General features: G+C 35.9%; 2 protein-coding genes across 2 annotated transcripts; both read left to right on the forward strand.

Annotated features, from left to right (window-relative positions):
- Positions 1-138: 138 nt before the first annotated feature.
- On the forward strand, positions 139-8097 carry slc2a2 (solute carrier family 2 member 2). The gene is made up of 11 exons (XM_077228238.1): positions 139-263; positions 1832-1927; positions 2093-2292; positions 2472-2596; positions 3750-3865; positions 4197-4359; positions 5268-5455; positions 5564-5668; positions 7199-7300; positions 7450-7653; positions 7757-8097. Exons 1-11 carry the CDS (start codon positions 255-257, stop codon positions 7958-7960), a joined length of 1512 nt encoding a protein of 503 aa, XP_077084353.1. The 5' UTR covers positions 139-254; the 3' UTR covers positions 7961-8097.
- A 1335-nt stretch (positions 8098-9432) lies between these two features.
- On the forward strand, positions 9433-14606 carry eif5a2 (eukaryotic translation initiation factor 5A2). The gene is made up of 5 exons (XM_077228254.1): positions 9433-9876; positions 10837-11026; positions 11162-11266; positions 11445-11576; positions 12716-14606. The coding sequence occupies exons 2-5, from the start codon at positions 10859-10861 to the stop codon at positions 12776-12778; spliced, it is 468 nt and encodes a 155-aa protein (XP_077084369.1). The 5' UTR covers positions 9433-9876; positions 10837-10858; the 3' UTR covers positions 12779-14606.
- Positions 14607-20781: the final 6175 nt, after the last annotated feature.

Raw genomic sequence — 20781 nt, forward strand, 5'->3', positions numbered from 1 at the left:
ACCACAGTTAAGAGTGAAATAATAGTCTGGTATTCAGTTGGAAAATGATTTTCCTAAAGCACCACATAAGCCGCGGTGAGACATGGACATCATTAGCGGATGGATGAGGGCAGAAGGTCTCCAGCACAGCACCCGTGTGCAGCATGATCCTGCAGTGACAGGATTGATCATTTACTGAGTATTGGGAAACCGGCCGAGAACCTTGGAGCCACTAATAACAACCAAGAGCGTCTTTTGCTGATACTTCATGCAAAATGGAAAAGGTAAATGTTTTCATATGTCGTCACAAATTCAAATGGATAATGATGCAGTCTGTATGATTGATAGTTTGATCATGCTAGATGCATGTTTAATTTAAATGTATTTTTTGTGGAATGTTTTGAATTTACTCTTGTATGACAGAGACGGCAGACATGATAGTCATGAAATGCAGAATCGGGATTGCAGATGTTATTCATGCTGTGATTATGATGTTTCTGGGTTTATCATTGTTACTGTGATTTGACTAAATAAACAACCATTTAGTTAAAAATGAACAAATGAATCACAAAAATGACCGGAATATGGATTCTGGTTCAGTACTAACTGACTAGTAAGAATTTTTGTACTTTAAGAAATGCAACAGTTTTTAGATGATATACAAGGAGCTGGTCATTCTATTTATATGACAGTTTATTTACATAAGTACTTGGTAATGTGAATGAACTCCGTGTACCTGCTCTATGCACACATTTGTTGAGGCTTCTTGTGATTGTGCATTATTGTTACTATAGTGGATAATTGTAGCAATGTAATATGAGCAAAGTACACTGTTAAATTAGTATTACCAGAGGTTTTTAGATAATCAAGAGCTTTGTTCTGTTTACTTAAGTATTACTCACTGCACAAAATACATATCTACATTTCAGATATTTCATAAGCATATTTTAAGTGGCATCACCTCAATTATCTTGAGTAAAATTGTGTTAATCCAACTTTATCTAATCTGTTCATTGAGCTAAAATCAAATGTTTGTTCAAACACACAAGAATACTTCTAAAATTGACATTGGTACAATAAGGTCTCATTTGTTAGCATTAATGTTTTAACAAACATGCACTAACCATGAGTAATACATTTGTTACAGTATGTATTAATCTTTAAAAAAGTTAAATACAACTTTTGATTTTAACAATGCACTGAAATTATCATTAAGATTAATACATGCTGTAGAAGTATTGTTCATTCTTAGTTCACGTTAACTAAAGTAGTTGGCTAATGTTAACTAATAAAACTTTAGTGCAAACTGTTACCTCCACATTTTATTTTGGGTATAAATAAAAACATGAATGTAATTGTTCATTAAGAGCGCAATTTTATTAAAATGGATGCATTATATTTTAGTCCACAAACATTTCTCTTTCATTTGGTTCAATACCTTAATTACAGATTATATAATTAAGAGTAAAATATGTAATTGAGCATGGCAATTTTTGCAGATCATTTTGTTTAATTTCTGTAACAATAAGGACTCCTTTGTTGACATTAATGCATTACCTAAAATGAACTAATGACGAGCAACATTATTACAGCATGTATTAACTATTAATCATGATAGTTCACTGTGCATTAACTAATGCTAACAAGTAAAACATTTGATCTATTAGTAAATGTTGTGATTAACATTATTTCAGATTAAATGCTAAAGTATTGTTCACATTGGTTAACTAATGTAGTTAACAAATGAAACCTTAATGTAAAGTGTGCCCTAATGTCCCTTTAATAAAGAATAAGTAAATACAGTAAATGAATGTGTGTGTGCGTTAACGGTATCTGTTTTCCTGTCTCGCAGCAGTTAACAGGCACACTCGCTCTGGCAGTGTTCACAGCCACACTTGGCTCTCTGCAGATGGGATACAGTTTGGGAGTCATCAATGCCCCACAGAAGGTCAGTCGTCACACCATCATTACAACCTTCACACTCCCAGCTGCATTCTGAGCCAGAATGATATGGATTTATCTGCTTAAGATTATATCTTCAAGAGAAAGGACTTTTGTTCTGTATCATTATTAGGATAGGATTTGTCATGGCAGTGTGCCATTTGTGTTGTAGGTCATTGAGAGGCACTATGCAAGATCTCTCGGTGTCTATAATGAAGACCTGGCCCGTAGAGAAGGAGGAAACACCACCGAACACGAAGAAGCTTCTGATCCTTCTGTGGTCATGTACTGGTCCTTGTCTGTGGCCATCTTCTCCATTGGAGGCATGGTGTCCTCCTTTCTAGTGAGCTTTGTTAGCGACTTCCGTGGAAGGTGGAGTATCTGTGAACTTGGGAATTATTATTTGCGATAAGATAAAAAGGAAAGCGATCAATGACGTGAATTGCAAGAAATAGCTTCAGCTTTCTTTATCTTGAAGAATTAAGATTTATATGTTCAGATACAGGAGAATGACTCATTTGTGTTCCTCTCTGTATAATATTGATTTACAGGATTAAAGGCATGCTGGCAATAAATGTCCTTGCCATAACGGCTGGGCTGCTCATGAGCCTGGCTAAGATGGGCACACCTTACCTCATGGTGATAGCAGGACGTGCTATCATGGGGCTGTACTGTGGTAAGACAGAGTATTGCCTTTTCAGAGAATCTCGAGAGAAAGTCTAGTGCATAAGAAATAAAAATAACAATAAATAGTAAAAAATGGAGTCAATTTGTATTTAAAATGTGTTAAAAACAAATAAGAAGAAACAAGAACATGTAAGATAAAAAGGAAACAGGTCTTTTAATAATAACAACTATGGTCTAATACTAATTCAAAAGCAATATCAAATGAGCAGAGCTGTACAGTGAGCCGTTTAGAAAATCAATGAGTGGGATATTGCTTTAAAGCAGTTGAGTAACTTACATTTTAAATGCAATATTTCCCGTTATTTTGTTTCCCGATTTTGTGTTTCTCGTTATTCATATTTGGCTGCATTAGGCCAATGGGGGTTTTCCTAATTCACATTACGATCAACAAATAAAGGAAATTTGGCTTTTGAAAATAATTTAACATCAAAATTCAAATCAGTAAAATGATCCAATCTTCTCATCAACAAAAGTAATTCCAAATTAAGTCTAATCATGAACCCTTGTGTACAACACAGTAGCAGTGTTTCCTTAATGGATCAGTGTTTTTGAATGAATCAGTTGAGTGAATGATACATTGACTCACTTACACAGGCTGCAATTGCTTCAAATCAGTGCGAATGATGCATGATTCAATAATTTTTTCGTTCGAAATCACATACTATAGATACTACATTTGGTTTTGAAACGTACTTTGCAACCGTTAAAAAGACATTATACAATCTATATAGTATGAATAAAATTAGGATTTACCACATCCCCTATTTCTAAATTATTTTCAGTGGCCTCATGGGATAGTAAAGTGTCCATCAAATGTGCAACTCGCCTAATGTTTTATGAATACTGCGAATACTCGGCTCACATATCATTTTTTTTTTTTTGCCTACGATACAGTATGGAGGTAGGCATATTCAGATGCACCGTTTTCGCTGCCTACAAACGAAGCAGCACTATACTGTATATCAGATATCAATGGAGATAGATTAAATGACTTCACATGCTAAGATGATCTGACTGGTGTACAGACTCTAGGCATTCATTCATTACAGATATTTACTTAAATGTATTTGTTTTATCACATTGCACTGTATATGTTTTGTATATGTATATGCAAAATGTTTTGACTGGCATATGGGTTATAGGTCTGTCATCTGGCCTGGTGCCCTTGTACATTGGAGAGATTTCTCCAGTGAAGTACAGAGGGGCAATGGGAGCGCTCCACCAACTGGCTATTGTAATTGGCATCCTTCTTAGTCAAGTGAGTGTCAAATCCACAAATACATAAAGATTCAAAGGTTCATAACAGGAACTGAATATTTAAATGTATTAAATAAAAATAAAAATTTCCTTCAATGGAAAATCAGTTTAACAATCAGCTAACAATTGTGATGTAAATAATGATGCTTTGTAATAGCTTTTCAAAGCAAAAAGTACTATGAATTTGCTTTTTAAGTAAAGTCTACGGTCACATTATCTGCTCTGAATCTTCATCACTTTTTAAAAAATGAAGCTTTTATTGAAGTTATTTCATCTTTGTGGGCTCTTATTAGAAGCTGTAAGATGTGTGCAGGTGTCCTTATCATCTACAGGTCATTGGTCTGGAGTTCCTGCTGGGAAACGATGACATGTGGCACGTGTTGCTGGGTCTTTCTGGAGCTCCTGCCATCCTGCAGAGTTTGCTGCTGCTTCTGTGCCCAGAGAGTCCTCCATACCTCTACATCAAACTGGGCAAAGTGGAAGAAACATGCAAGAGTATGTGCCAAAGTCTTCTCAGTCCTTACTCTTTGACAATGTATGCTTAAACATGTCGTTTGTATTTATAGAGAGATCGTTTTTGTGCAGTGGTAAAATAGAAACATTTTGAGAATAATCTCATAATAGGCTGAAACTTTAGTCATTAAGTTTAAAGAATAGTCAAAACATTACAACATTAAAGTAGTAATGTTTTGAGAATAACGTTCAAAATTACAAGGATAAAGTTGTGTGAGATTGAAGTCGCAATATTATGAGAATTAATAAAGTAACATCACAGTGAAGTTGAGTTGACCACTGCTTGCTACAGATTGCACAAAACAGGCAATTTCCTGAATGTCTGTATTCATTTCTCCTTAATAAATTCTATTTCTTACTGTTCATAACCGCTGCCAGATACTAATGAAAACTCTGTGCGAATTTGCCAAAAATATTTCCCCTCAAAATACTTTCACGGCATATTACACAAAATTTATGATTTTATATGATACTTTTAAAAATATATATATGATAAAACCAGTGATGCTTTACAATAGCTTTTCAATGCAAAAAGTAATACGAATTTGTATTTTAAGTAAAATGCTTATGAAGTCTTTATATTTACAACATTACAACTTTATTCTCAGCATAACCTTATGACTTTGTTCTTGTAAGATTATGACTTTATTTCTTAAAACATTAGGGCCTTAATCTTATTACATTATGACTCTATTCAAAATTAGGTTTTTTTAAATACAAAAATATTGTTACTTTGTGTCGTTGTTGTTAGTTGTGATATGGACTCCTCTATTCTCTTAGAGTTGAGTGATTTTTAAAACATAAAAAATAACTAAGTTGTCGTTATAGTTATTGTTTTTGGTGTCAACAGGCCTTTATTCTGAACTTGCTGTCCTTTTTCCTTCTGGTAGGTCTGAAAAGGCTGAAGGGAGATTACGACACCTCGAAGGACATAGCAGAGATGCAGGCGCAGAAGGAGGAGGCCATGAAAGAGGCGAAGATGTCCATCCTGCGTCTGCTCCGTTCCTCTGTGTACCGCCAGCAGCTCTTTGTGGCCCTGATGATGCATTTCTCCCAGCAGTTCTCTGGGATCAACGCTGTACGCTCAATTTTACTCCCCTACTCCCATTTTATTGGAAAAAACAACAACAAACATTTCAAAGTGAAGTTTTATGTGATATTTGATCTTGTCTTTGTGTTTTTTTAGATCTTTTATTACTCTACTTCGATCTTCCAGACTGCAGGGGTCGGTCAGCCTGTGTACGCCACTATTGGAGTGGGAGTTGTAAACATCGTTTTCACCCTTGTGTCGGTAAATAGACACTAATTTAAAGGCAAACACCGGCTGCTGAGGAACAGGCTCTCGTCTCTTAGAAACAGCGGAGTGCCGTTGCCTCATGGGTCTTACTTTCCTTTAATGCTTTTTGACAGTAACTCAATATTGATATTGTAGATAAATCCAACTTAGTTGAGAGCATGTTTCTTTAGACAACAGCTAGCAATTATTAGAACTGAAAGGCAGAACAACACTCTTTATGATCATAATTTGTCAAAATGTAGGTTAGATTTATAAAAAATATTGCTGACGTTATCAATCATGCTCATGTTTCACACCTCACCTTGAATCTTGTGAAAGGATTATATAATAAGTTATAATAACTGCTGGATCGGAAGAGATCTGTCGGTTTATAGAGCTGGAAAGAAGCCATATGTTATCGTGACTTTGCAGTGTTTATCTATGCTAGTTCAAGGGCAAGCCTGCAAGTGAAAACAGTTTTGAGCAATGAGTCAATAGCTACTCTAAATCAAATAATCCATTCAGAACATGTTTTGATGAATCTGGTGCATGAAAGCACTATGCTTTTAGAAAGTCAATTTCTGATTTTAGCCCTAAAGAAATTATAGTCATTTTGAAAAATATGTTGTATAGCTATATAATTTCACATGAGATTCCGCCACAAGATTCTGCTCAGATTTTTTGCTCACAATTTTTCACAATTAAAAAATCAATAAAAAATCTTGCAATAAAAAAAACCAAAACCTTCAATTGCATCAGAATTGCGAGTAATAAAAAAGTCTGAATTGTCAGTTATAAACTCGTAATTGTGAGTTATAAAATCAAAATTGCGAGAAATAAATTCACAATTGTGAGTAAAAAGTAAAAATTGTGAGCAATTGTGAAAAAAAACCCTCAAAATTGTGAGATATAAATTCACAATTGTAAGAAAAAGTTAAAATTGTGAAATGTAAATTCACAATAGTGAGAAAAAAAAGTCATAATTGTGAGATAAATTGGTGAAGGCAGCTTAATAAAAATAAAGTGTCACCTCATGAAGGCCACCATGTTGCGATCACATGACCAGCCAAATATTTTTAATTTTGTGTCTGAGTAGTGATTTTGGTGGTGTGGAACCCCTAAAATCTCGTGGTAATGTGGAAACATGACCACTAAACTGCTAGAAAGAAAGGAAAAATAAAATATAAATGAATAATAATAAATATTAAACAATATAATAATATTAATAATAATAATAGTAGTAGACATTAGTAATAAAATCATTAGTATTAAACAGTAGATAAAATATTTTGACTAATGAAAAAATTTATAATAAAAACCAATTATAATACATGTGGATAAATATCCAAATATCACTACAGCCTATATAGCATATGCTGGTTCAACAGTTCAAAACCACTAGATGTCAGTATATGGCAATATATATAAATAAATCATTGATTGAAAACTCTGAGTGCACCTTTGAGAAGTCTTTAAGCATACAGGCAATCGTGGGGATTCTTGAACAGTCTGGTTCATTTATGTGTGTGTATGCGTGCTCTCCAGGTGATCTTGGTGGACAGAACGGGCAGACGAACACTCACTCTGGTTGGGTTGGGAGGAATGTGCTGCTGTGCAGTGGCCATGACAGTGGGCCTGGCATTTCAGGTATGATTGACATTTTATGAAAGAAAGCCAAAATGTATCAAATGGAGAAAACTCTAATTCAGGAGCTATAGAGTATCTGAAATTGTCATTAGATAGACTGAGTTGCTGGTCTGTGATTGTTTCATAATTCTCTCTCTTCTGCTTCTCAGGACGTTTACTCATGGATGAGCTACCTCAGCATGACGGCCATATTCATGTTCGTGTCTTTCTTTGAGATCGGGCCTGGACCAATCCCGTGGTTCATTGTGGCAGAGCTCTTCAGTCAGGGACCACGTCCAGCAGCCATCGCATTAGCTGGATGTTGCAACTGGACTTGCAATTTTATTATTGGCATGTTTTTCCCTTATTTAGAGGTAAGAGTTTCCTGCATCTTTACAATTGCGCAGTATCCTTACATGCCATCACTACACAAGGTCTTCAAAATAAGAATAAATCTAATTTTGCTTTGGTCCCTAGAGTCTTTGTGGGAGCTATGTCTTCGTCATTTTTGCAGTACTCCTGTTCGGTTTCACCGTTTTTATCTACTTGCGTGTACCTGAAACAAAAGGGAAGACTTGTGAAGAGATAGCAGCAGTTTTCAAGCGCAAACGTGGAGCCCCTCCTTCCAAACCTCAAGAAGAGGCTGAGATGGTGCAGCTCAAGAGCTCTACAGAGGCCTGAAGGAGGACCCTTGGTTTATGGCAACTGTGGAGTGAACATTGTTACTGCAGTCACAGAACTTACCTGTTATGACAGAACTGAATCTGATCTGTTGTATATTCCACTAAGCCTCAAGCAGAGCTCATCATTTGACAAGAAATAATTAGCCTAGATGCAAGTAAAGAGATTAACTAAACACAACAACGTAATCTTGACAGACAGTGCAATATACACAAGCACTGGCCTTGGCGCAGCTGATGTTGAATTTAGATGATTGTATATTTCTTTTATATTCACAAAGTTATATATCTGCTAAAAATATTTTTAAATGCCTCACATTGTAAAATAATATTTTTTTCAGTGTATTTCAGTAGTGATATTGATGGTTGCAAATTTAAAGTGATTTGTCCTTTCAGCTTAAGGGGAGAATTTTTTATGCCACCTGAGATTTGTGTGATAAGCTATAAATCAACTGAAAGAAGGTTATACAAACTTACATAATTAATATGGGAGTTATGATATATTTTAAAATGAATCTATGAAGGAACATCATCTACAATTGTTTAGTGTATAAATATATTCAAAGACAAAATGTAAGATTTTTTTTTTTACATTTTGTTCTAGAGTTACGATGGTTGTATTAGCCTACATTTGTGTATTTGTTGCCATTATAAAATTAGCCATATTTTAAAGTAAACCATTACAAACAATTAATGTAACCATTAAAACAACCGTAATTATTTGCTTTGTTATACTGTAGATACCTAAAAATCCCAAGACTGTTAGGACATAACAATTACTTTATAGTTTTGCAGAATAGAAGCAGAATCCTTAATTTGTATTATATTAAATGATAGGAAGGCCTTTGAAAACACAATGGGCTGAAACCTTTTTCATGTGTCTTTTAATCTGTTGCTATAGTCATTCTTCCATTTAAAGTTATACTTCATGGCAGTTTGATGAGTGTCAAAGTACCTGGAAAGTTATTGCAAAGATGCAGTGAATGTTATGTTTACCACTCTATTGTTAAAAAGTTTGGGTCTGCAAGTCTCTTATTTACTCACCAAGGCTGCATTTATTTGATCAAAAATAAAGTAAAAACAGTAATTGTGGGGGACAAAAATACATAACCGTTTTTTGTTTTAATATGCTATTTTAAAATGCAATTTATTCCTGTTTATAGCCTACTGAATCTTCAGTGTCATCCAATCTTTCAAAAATCAGTATGCTGATAATATGATCAATGTTGAATAAGGTGGAATGTGGAGCCCCAAACTAGACTTCAATTCCTTCTCTAATGAATTGATTTTTTGCTATTAGATAACAGAACAAATAATGAACTCCAATAAGCCTATACAACCTCCAAAATCATCATATTTTGTAATTGCTGATGGGCAGTGCAAACAATAATGGCATATGATACATTCAACTATGAAATGAAGGTTGGGTTTAAGAAAAAGGGTTAACTTGCTCTCAGGACAAGGGTACGTTTTAGAAATGACAGGTCGAAGCAAGTTGCCACGTGTTTGCAATGATCAATGCACTAAACTTATTTTATCAATTACATTTGATGGCCAAAACAATGGTTTGATATTTGTGTTCGTTGAACTTTAAAGGTTTACTATCTCGTGATTTTTTTGTTGTTGTTTGATAATTGTTTTTTTCTCTGCTTAAATTTGAGCACTACGCAGGCAGCTGTAGCAGTTTCTCCTCGTGCATGAGAATCTCGTTGCAGTAAAGGTGCGCGCATGCGCAGATCTTTCCGTCTTTTGTTGGAAGGGAATGACTGGCGTTTTCAATGCTCTCTGCTACAGCATCGCAACATTTATAGGCGAATCCTCTTAATACAGCACAGTGTGTGGATACAACTCTGGAAGAGGATTTGGCGATTCAAGACGGTGTCCTGAAGCGGTCGATTGTGTGATCCGAGCGTCTGGGTGTGGAGTTGTTTTATTTTGCATGTGTGTCAAAGCTAGACAGAGCAGCATAACGGCCTGACAAAAGTTCTTGATTACCATGCGATCATCTCTGTTTACTCGTTTTTGAACGATGTTCCATGATATGGGTTTGTTCCCGAGCAAAAGCAAGGTTTATATGTTTGTAAGCTAATACACGTTCTTTAAATGTTTCGGTCAACTTAGTAGTTCCGGTTAACTTTGCGTGTAAGTTAGCTGTAAAGTGAGTCATTCATCCAGCTTAAACATTCAAACGGCGCCTCTGACTGCATTAGATTCGGCGAATTTAGCGAGGTTCAACTTTTGCGCGCCTTTTGTGGGTGTCCAGGCCGTGGTAGTTTTGGTGGATTTGTTCACATTTAACGTTATAACATTGGCAATGAGTTCGTAGTCAAGTGTGTTACGGTCTATTAGAGCACCCCTAACAGCTCAAGAGTTGTTTTACGTTAGCTTTAACGTGCTGTTAAGTCTGTAATATTTATACACATTAACAGACAAAGGGATATTCTATCGTTATTTCAGCAAAATGTGCGAATGTTTCAGCACACTTTTAGGGATAACGTTAGTTCACCCTAAAATTAACATTCCGTCGTTTCCTCACCCTCGCCTCGTGTCGCTCCAGCGTGACTTTGCTCTGTTGAACATACGTTTTGGTTATCATTGACATTTGTTGTCTATTGCAATGTATCACATTTTCTCTAAGGTTCCAGAGAAGAAATGAAACTTATGACAATTTAAAAAAAAAAATCGGTGAACTATCTCTTTAAAAGTACCATGCGGTAATGTTTTTGCACATGTGCCGTAGTGTTAGCTTGGATGTTTGAGCGTAGTAACTTATATATCAGATTACCACAGCATTACTACCTGATTCCGACTGTGCTCCTTACTATGTAAACATATTACATGAATGTGGTAATTATTCCGTTTTTCTTTTGCGCACAGAATCCTCTTCGATTAACCCTTCATGGCTGATCTTGATACTGATTTCACCAGTGGAGATGCTGGGGCTTCTCTAACCTTCCCCATGCAGTGCAGTGCTCTGCGTAAGAACGGCTTTGTGGTGCTAAAGGGACGTCCATGCAAGATTGTGGAGATGTCTACTTCCAAGACTGGCAAGCATGGACACGCCAAGGTATCAAATTAATACTCACTGTTGAGGGCTTAATTTAAAATAACGGCCACATTTCACAATGCATTGCATATTATTGAATCCGTAACATTGTAATCATTAAAGGTTTGAAATGCATTTGCTTAATTTCCTTTTCAGGTGCACATGGTTGGAATAGACATATTTACTGGAAAGAAAAATGAAGATATCTGTCCCTCTACCCACAACATGGATGTTCCTAATATCAAGAGACTGGACTATCAAGTAAGTTCAAACTATAATCAACCTTAGACCTCGTTTATCAATGTTCATCAGCCATGTTCACATATACAGTGTAATGATTTTGTGCTAAAGAGTTAGCGCTAAACACAATGTCTACACTTTGATCTATTCTGTGGCTTTTTTAAATTGATGTGCATTTTTTGCCTTTCCTGTGGCACAGCTGGTTGGCATCACCGATGGCTACCTCTCCCTGCTGAAGGATAATGGAGATTTGCGTGAGGACCTCAAGCTGCCTGAGGGGGATCTGGGCAAAGAAATAGAGAGCAAATTTGAATCTGGGGATGAATTTCTGGTCTGTAGCTGTTACATCCTTTCAAATTCACATCAATTTGTATACTGTGAGCCTGTTCATTTTTTTAAATAGACTTTTTAGATGAAGAGGCTTTCATGATTTAATTTAGATCAGGGGTCTAGAGCATAAAGACCCCTTAGTGGACATTGGATTGGTCCTTAGTGGCTGATCATGGGTCCACACACCATGTCAGAATTACCGTAATTATGAGATTCTGGCTTGTATAAAGCGTTCATGTCCTTGTAGAACTTATTACAATTTATAAACTAAATTTTCAGAGTACTTGACTTGAAAATACAGGAACCGCTCTGACTTTTATCATATTACCGCTGCCACACCATGTGGAAACAATCAAATTGGCAGCTTTTTTATTGTTAATTTAATGCAAGATAAACAAAAGACATGTGAGTGGAATAACTATTATATCTTTATAATGCAATTTAATTTTACTTAATACATTTTTTTATGTAGAAAGGACAATGAGACATTAGCTGAACATCTTAACTTTGAGCTTATTAGGGATAAATTTGTGTTTTGCCTAATGCAATTTTCACATTGTTTGAGGTCAAATCATAAATGGTGGACCCCTGTTAAACACACCTGAATTAGTTTTTTGGTAACACTTCAGTTTAGGGTCCAATTCTTACGATTAACTAGTTGCTGATTAGCATCCTAGTTACTAGGATATTGTCTGTTTATTAGTACTTATAAAGCACATATTAATGCCATATTCTGCAAGACCATATTCTACATCCTCCCCAATTCCTTAAACTTAACTACTACCTTAGTAACTACTAATTAGGAGTTTGAGGTAAAAGTCAGTTAATAGTGAGAATTGGACCCTAAACTAAAGTGTGACCAGTTGTTTTTCTAAATACATTGTTTTAGTTCAGTTCAGTTGTACAGGTATTCACTTTATTTGCAGTCAACTGTGGAGTGGCGGTGTTTAAACGGATTAAATGTAGAAATCTAGCATACTTCATCAGAAGTTAGTCGTTTCTTCTGATGAAACATTTGAGTTGCATGAATGCATGAAAATGGATTGGGTGAATTTCATGATGACTCTAAAAGTAGTCCTAGTGTTTTACTATGTCATTTTGAAAAAGAGTTGATTTTTGTGACTTCTTTTTCTCTTGTAGGTCTCTGTGTTGGCTGCCATGGGGGATGAGTGTCCCATTGCCATCAAGCCCATGAGCTCATAATGAACAGAAGCTGACGGGCTGGTTGAGTGAGGGCCTCTGTACCACAAATATTACATTTTAGTTCTAAAAGTCACCAAAGCCACAGCCTTCGCAAACCACCTAGAATCATTTCTGTTAAACAGTAAAGATGCTGGACCTTTTGACCTGTCTCATGAGGTGTTGTTTAATCAGGATATTTCATATCACAAAGGGTTTCCTTCACGCTTGTTTTTTATTATTTCCCCCTCATTCATTCCTTTTTCATTATACAGATGCACTTTTATCATTCATTAAAAATGGGAATAGTTTTTTAAAGCTCTTCTTATTGCAGAAACCTTTTTATTCATGCCGACAGGCCTTAAACTGTTGCAAATCAGGCAGCAGCCATTGAAGATTACCTCTGTGAATCTCACTGACTAGTTTGCCGGCATTTGGTACATCTACATTCGTGCCAAAGCCTGTGCGTCTCAGGTAGGCTAGGATTTGTCTGAATGTCACTCTAACAGCTTGGCACTTGTTGGGGTGGCCGGCAACTAGCGATCCTAAGGCAGAAAACAGACTAAAAAATTTTACTGACATATATTCCAGACCAAATGACCAAATATAATGTAGTTGATCTGAATCGCAAAACTTTTTTTTCTTCTTTTGAAGTAATTGTAGTTTTACCCCACCTGAACTTTTCTTTAGTTTAAGTTTACAGCATTTGTCCCTCCATACTGAACACTTATTTTGGTAGCAAAGCAATAACCCAATACCTTTGTTACATCTTTTTAGTAGTAAGGGAAGATGTTTAGAAGGGCCTTTGAGCTTTGCACTGGCTAACCTGCTGTGATGCAGCAGTAATGAATGCCCTCTGTAACAAACTCTGTTTACAGTAGCTTTGCTATACAACAAATTTCTATGCTGCATAAATTAGCTTATTTTTTTGTACTTACAGACAGGCACAGTGTGTGCACTAAAGGGCTTCAATATCAACACTTTTGAGTTCACGCTCTATAGCATCTTACATGCACCTGGCTTGTTTACTGGTATAAAGGCTTTATTAGTTGTTTTTTCCCCCCCTCCACTTTAAGGGCACACTTAGCATTTGGCTCATAAAAATATAGTATTTTGTAGTAGAAAGCATTTTTTATTTTATTTACTCTGAAATTTCTTTTTTGATGTAGAAATAAGAACCGTTGCTATTGTATCTGCATTTGATTTTCTCTTGGTGTTAGGTTTGAATCCGAATTTTTTTTTTTTATATATAATTTTTTTTTTTGTTTACTCTAGAATGGACCAGCAAATATGAGAACTTTTGGTTGGGCAGAATGTTTTTTTCTTAAGAGGTATTTTCAGCTTTGTGGGGTGTTCTGTTTCGACTAGTTTTTGTTATTGTTAATCTAGCTCTCGTATAAAAAGTAGCCTGAGAGCTCAAGTAAGTGGAAAGTATTGTATGGCTGTACAGTATTGAAAAGATTTCACGTTGGCATATAAATCTCAGCGAGTCTCTCAGGTTTCCAGTGTTCAGTTATTTTGCTGTTTGTAGTATTGGTCCTAAGTATCCCTGTAAAATACCTCTGTCTCTATCTGCAAATCATTAGTGTTCATGCTTGCGAGTGAATTACATGTTTTTTATTTTATATATAGATTCATATTTTTGGTTCTTTTCTTTAATTCAGCAGCTTGACTGAGTTACAGGCAGAAATGTGGGTCATTACCAGTGCAGACTGTAGGGAGATGCTTAATCAGACAAGCAGTAGAAATAATAGTGTTCAGTGTTTTTCAAATGGCTAGTTGAATGATAATTGTAAGAAACCACAGTTTGGGATATGAGGGGAGCAATTATAATAAACTCAACTGAAAAACATACAAGCTTTTGTGTTTTTTGTTTTGTTTTTTGTTTTTTCCAGTTTGCAACAAGCCTTGAAAGACATTTGCATGAAACATTTAGTTCTATTTAATATTTCTCTTTGGAGTAAGTTTAAATTGTTTAAAGAAGTCTCTTATGCTTACCAAGATCAAAAAATGCAAACATTATTATAAATTGTTTAATTAAAAAATCTATTTTAATATAGTTTAAAATAGAAATCTAATTTCCTGTGATGGCAAAGCTGAATTTTCAGCATCATTACTCCAGTCTTCAGTGTAACAATCCTTCAGAAATCATTCTAATATGCCGTTTTGTGCTCAAAAACATGTATTCTCATACTTGGAAACGGTTGTGCTGCTTATGCTTTTTTGGAAATCATGATGCATTTTTCCCTGGATATTTTGATGAATAAAAAAACTCTCAAAAGAACAGCATTTATTTGAAATAAAAATATTTTCAAAACATTAGAAATGTTTTTTTTATATATATATTTGTTAACATTACAAATATACTGGCATTTTTATGATACAGTTTAATGCATTCTTGTTGAATAGAAGTATTTATTTCCTTTAAAAAAATCGTACTGACCCCAAACTTTTGAAAGTTAGTGAATGTAGTGTGTACCTAATTAGATTTTCTTTCAATGTCTATCTGAATTGTTATATCCCCCCTCATTAAAACTGTATAATTCCTAAAGAAAAAAACAAAACGCAACACAAACCACAATAAGCAATTACAACCAAAGCTTTGCATAGCTACAAATATAAAATTTTGTATGGATTTGCAGCGTTTGTTTTTCCAGTGTTCCAATGAACAACTGACTCATAAATAATCTTAACCAACATTTGACACTGTCTTAAACATTGTGCCCAATTGCTGCCAACAACAGTCAGTTCTGTGGTATTTTAGTGTTTCTGATTATGATTTTTTTCAAGCCTTGAAGATACTTTGGTAGAGGCTTCAGTCAGCAATGACATTATATTCTTGCATTTCCCCTTTAAATTCCCTGAGCGGTCTCCTGTATTTTCATATAAAATTATATAGCCACTAGATGTCGGTAAAGCACAGTAAAACTACCACTCCAGATTTGCCCAACCTGATTTTGATTAAGAAACTTACTTTTTTCCTTTTAGCTTTCCCCCTGTTTACATATGAGTCTGCTAACAGGATCCCTGAGGCATTGCCAAATGGTTCCTATATAAAAATGATGTTGTGCTATACATTATAGAGACGGATTGTGAATTGAAGTGCTCTGTTTACATTTCTCTGAATTAAGAACGTCATTCTAGGGGCCAGAATAAGACGTAGATTCACTGCAGATGTAGATGCCTTTCTGTCCATATGGTCTTATATGTTTAAAACTAACATCCATTAGTTTTAATGATGCTCAAATCCAGGGGTGAATCTTGTTGGTCCTCATATGTTCTGCTGCACATTGCTTCCAGATGCAGAAGAATCTGTCCTTTATTTCTTAGTCCTTGTTACATAGTGGGGAACATGCAGATCTGACAGCTGTTCTCACAAGTGAAGATTATCAAATTCAATATAGGAGTGTGTGGTTTCTTTCTTTAAAAAAACAAACAAAAAAATCTTAAAAAATAAAGATCTTTAGTTTTTTACCAAAAAAAGTTATCCATTGTCCAACTGTAAAATGCATAAAAAGGTGTATCAGTCCAATAATCTTTTTTTTTTTAGTATTATTTTTTTACTGTCTTTAGTTTTTTTAGTTAGTTATGACTTTTAGTGTCATTCAATGAATGGAGCAAGATTCCCTGATGTGTGTTCTGTTCGAGAATAACGCTGTCCTTGACCCCGCTCTTGCACCTGCCATCTGAGGTCTGTTTACTTATGACCCATGATTTAAACTCCAGTCATCCTGAAGAGTGGAGGAGGTATTTTGTTTTACAGGAAACAGGGACATCTGAGTAAAACTACAAACTAAAGCAATAACAAAGCCCAGTTCCTCATGTTACGGTATTTGCCTCACCAAGGGGCACTGAATTATGAGTCATCATTGTGCTCCTGTGAAGTTAGAGCTAATTCACTATAGGCCCTAATCACCTCACCCTGATCCCAGACCAGTGCTAACGTCACAGCAATCAAGTACTGCTACAAATTTGGTTTGAGCCCAAAGCACACTATAGATGCTGTGATTAGGCTTTACTATACTTGATGCTGGGGTTTGGTTGCATCCTGCAAGCAGCTGGTTTCCCAGATAGACAGATTCAGACTTCTAAATGGGGCCATTTCACTTATTCAGCAATTTATTGTTATTCAACAATTTATTTTTTCTTGATACTGTTACAATTTTCTCACAGTTGACAGGTGTAGAGGCGATCAAAGAGTGTTTAAACTGAATTCATAAAAGCATACTCTTACCCATATAAAGATATGGCAGAAATGTTATTGAAATACAGTAGGCTATAGTCAACATTTGAAGTGGATCAAAAAAGTTAATCAAAGTTGTCCTACAAGAACGGGTATTGTTCAAAATTCATGTATAACTTTGATGAAAGGTTAAATGTTGACTACAGTAGCAGAATGGCAGGGCCATTTGTTTGTGTGAAGGCCAGATCGTCCCTGTTTTCATGCTGCATGTTCGGAAGGAGTGGGTTTCGCGTACAACTGAGGGAACATAAAACCCGGAATGGAGCTAGAGCCGGTTGATTACAGAACACTTTGTTCCACTCCACGCATTTGTGGTTTCTCCAGTCCGGATTTCGGCGCTTGTTGACGCGGGAAGTCTGCCGCTATACCAAAGAGTAGGATACATGGACGCATTAAACTGAACGAAAGTGACAGTAGCCTATTTTTAACATTGTTACAAACATTTATATTTTAAATAGATGCTGTTCTTTTGAATATTGTATTCATCCTGATGCAATTAAGCAACAAAACTTTTTTTTAATGAATAATATTAATATATATGATACGTTTCTTGAATAGCAAATCAACATATTAGAATGATTTTTGAAGGATCATGTGACTGGCGTAATGATGCTGAAAATTTAGCTTTGCCATCACAGGAATCAAATACATTTTAAAATATATTAAAATAGAAAATAGTTTTTAAGTATTTTAAATTGTAATAATATTTCACAATCGTAGGCTAGGCTACTGTTTTGGACTGCATTTTTGATCAAATAAATGCCTTGGTGAGTGGATGTGTATATGTGATATCTTTTGGGTGTGCGGTATTGACAAAAAATGATATCTCGATATTTTGGGGGATTTTGTTGATATCAATAATTAGACAATATTTTCTGAGATTAATTTTGTGCTATATCCTTGGTTGTTTTTACTGTTCTTGCTCAGAGACACACAATGGCTCTGAATTTGTTTGAAACTATTTTTGCTTGGCGAAATAAAGCATCATGACAATATTTTATAAAATGTTACTCACATTTTTAACTTCTTGTTTATTGAACTGTTGTATATAATCCATCACATTTGTAATCGTGCTTACATTTGGAAAAACAAAACAGCACCCTCACTCGTGATATTGCTTGTGCTCAGGGCTCTCAAGTTTTATCAAAAGTTTAGAGTGAGATTTAGGGGAGGAGCCACCCAAATATTTGCAGCAGCGGTCCCTCGACCCAACCAAATTCGCTTCAATTTTTGCTAGCAGTTCAATTTTGCCTATTGTTCATAATTGACCAGCACAAATGGAAATTATAACAATTGTTAAATCTGATAAAAAGACAAATTCATCCAAATAAAATAAATAGTTATATTTAAAAAATACAAATTTATTGAAAAATAAAAATAAATTTGACCCCAAACAAGCCAACTGAACATCAGTGCTCAATGTACATAACATTGTGTCATAACAACTTATTGCCCTGAGCATGTATGTCAAGACCCAAACCGGTCACCTTTACAGGGGTCATTGGATGCCCATTTTCCACAAGTTGGTATGATTCTTTTGGGTCTTCATGTAAAGTTTGTAACATACTTTGGTTAAAATTTCTCTATGGTTGTGTAAAACAACACCCTTTTTACCTCTTCAAAAACAGCTCTGTTCACAGTGACCCGTTTCGGTGCATGTCTCTTTAAATGATAATGAGAAACAACTTTTTGGCTTTTTCAGGATTAAAAAAAAGTGAATGGATTTTTTTTAATCGCATATGGTGATTGGGTCCACACACTGCAAAGACACATTTATTTGCAAATACCATATAAAAGTGTATTTTGCATCCGATGACTCCTTTAAAAGCAGTTGGAGAGTTTTTGAATGCATCAAAAATAATTTAGCACGAATTTGGCTATACTCCTCAACATCAGCTCTCACTGTCTTTGATCACAGGCAAGAGATATCGTCCAGGAATCGTAAAATCAAAATGCTAAAAAAATAAATGAAGATGTCCGCAAACCGCGTGTTGTCTAGTAACGAACTAGCTTGCAGCGGGAACACATAATTTACCCGGAAACAACTAATTCTAATTTCTGATTGGCTGGTAGCTAGCATTTAACTCTGTATAACTCGAGACAGATGCTATGAACTCGGCAGAGAACTTCCCTCCATTTGCCTGCGTCTCGTCCATTAATTGTATAGCGGGACAAGTTCCCTTACTCCTCAGCGTGAGAAATACAAGGTGTTGCGTGTGAGCGTGTGAACGGGTTGAAATCATAGACTGTAAAAAAATATGGACGTAGTGTCCGTGACGTCACCCGTAGGTTTCTGAAGAGTGCTTTTGAAGCCTAAAGTAGGCGGGGCCAACCGTCGCCATCTTGGCATTGCGTCAGCTCTCGTCACTCCCGGATAAAAGAAAATGGGCAAAGAGGCGGAGCGTGGGTGGAGCTGAGGTACTAATGCTATGCTACTGGCCTCGTGCTAAAGTGACAGCTGAATGTAGAAGTAAGCCAATAGTTAAAGTTCATGTTTTTGCCCTTCAAAATACTATAATAATTAAAAGACGTAACTAAAAGTGAGACTATGTGTATCGGGATGCATTATTATTCTGCTAGTTAAAAATGTATTATCATGCAGTAACTTACAATATTGCTCTGAGCTTGTGCGTGTGACAGTGATTCATGCGCATACATGTCAGTCAGTGCGGCATCGCACGTCAAGTTCATCAAGAGCTTTATTCAGTTCAGTTGATTTTAAAATCTGATTTTGGCCGCTTCTCAATTTCTCAAATGGGTTAAACCAAAAATATTACCTCAGAAGTTCAAGTAAATGCACTAGAAATCCGCGCTCATTCACGGGTGTGTATCTATTGCATGGACGGAGAGAAAGCACTGACACCTGCAGGAATTTCTCACGGTACTTTTTATTTAACACTTAAAAGTTTGAGAGCAACGGTACCGCATAACGAGTGTAGCCTGTACAGTATACTCAAAAAAGCAACGAAATTGTCAGACATCCATTAGTGCATGCGAGGAAAACAACTGGAAATACAACGCTGGTTGTTCTCTCCATACTCGACACCGACGGAATCCAACGGCGTGGGCAAAGGTATAATGCGTGTATTAAATTGTATGAAATAATCCCGAAAAAAGCACAAACACTGCAGAGATGGTAAGTACAGCAGCTGAGGGTGACGTTAACAGAGACAAACGTCGGCTAGCAGTTATAGCAGCCTCAATCCACCAGTCACGCAAGTGGCCACGCCCTTAATTATGCAGAACTTTAAGGCTTAATATAATTTAAACGGATGAGGTGTAAAAAAATTCACCCCCCTCACAGTTGTCATGAAGGGCAAAATTAGCTATATAGACCAAAACCACTTTTTGCTCCAGGCTGTAAACATATTTTTTTCTGCTGTAAAGTTGGGGATTTTAACATGGGGGAGATACAGATTTGACTCACTTTTGCAGCCTGCCTCAAGCGGTCAGTCGATGAATTGCAGTTTAATTCACTTCCGTGTTGGTTTCGAGAGAGAGACGGGGAGGTTGCCGCTTGGTTGAAATGCGTGTGTCTCGAGACTTGAGAGCCCTGTGTGCTATTAGCTCTATCGGATGATATAAATACAAGACAAAATCTCACACTGAGGCTTTTTACCTCCATTCTAACTGCATTCTACCATACAGTGAAAGCATTAAGGTGTGTTACATTTTCGACGACCCATATTGCATACCCCTAGTATGTGATATAGTAAAAGATAGAGAAAGTACAAACATTGAAAGGGTAGTAGGCTAATGGATCATATCATGTCAGTAAGTCTTT

Source organism: Siphateles boraxobius, unplaced genomic scaffold, assembly GCF_051911475.1.
Source record: "Siphateles boraxobius isolate OS27281-9 unplaced genomic scaffold, OSU_SipBor_1 1, whole genome shotgun sequence".
NCBI lineage: Eukaryota > Metazoa > Chordata > Actinopteri > Cypriniformes > Leuciscidae > Siphateles > Siphateles boraxobius.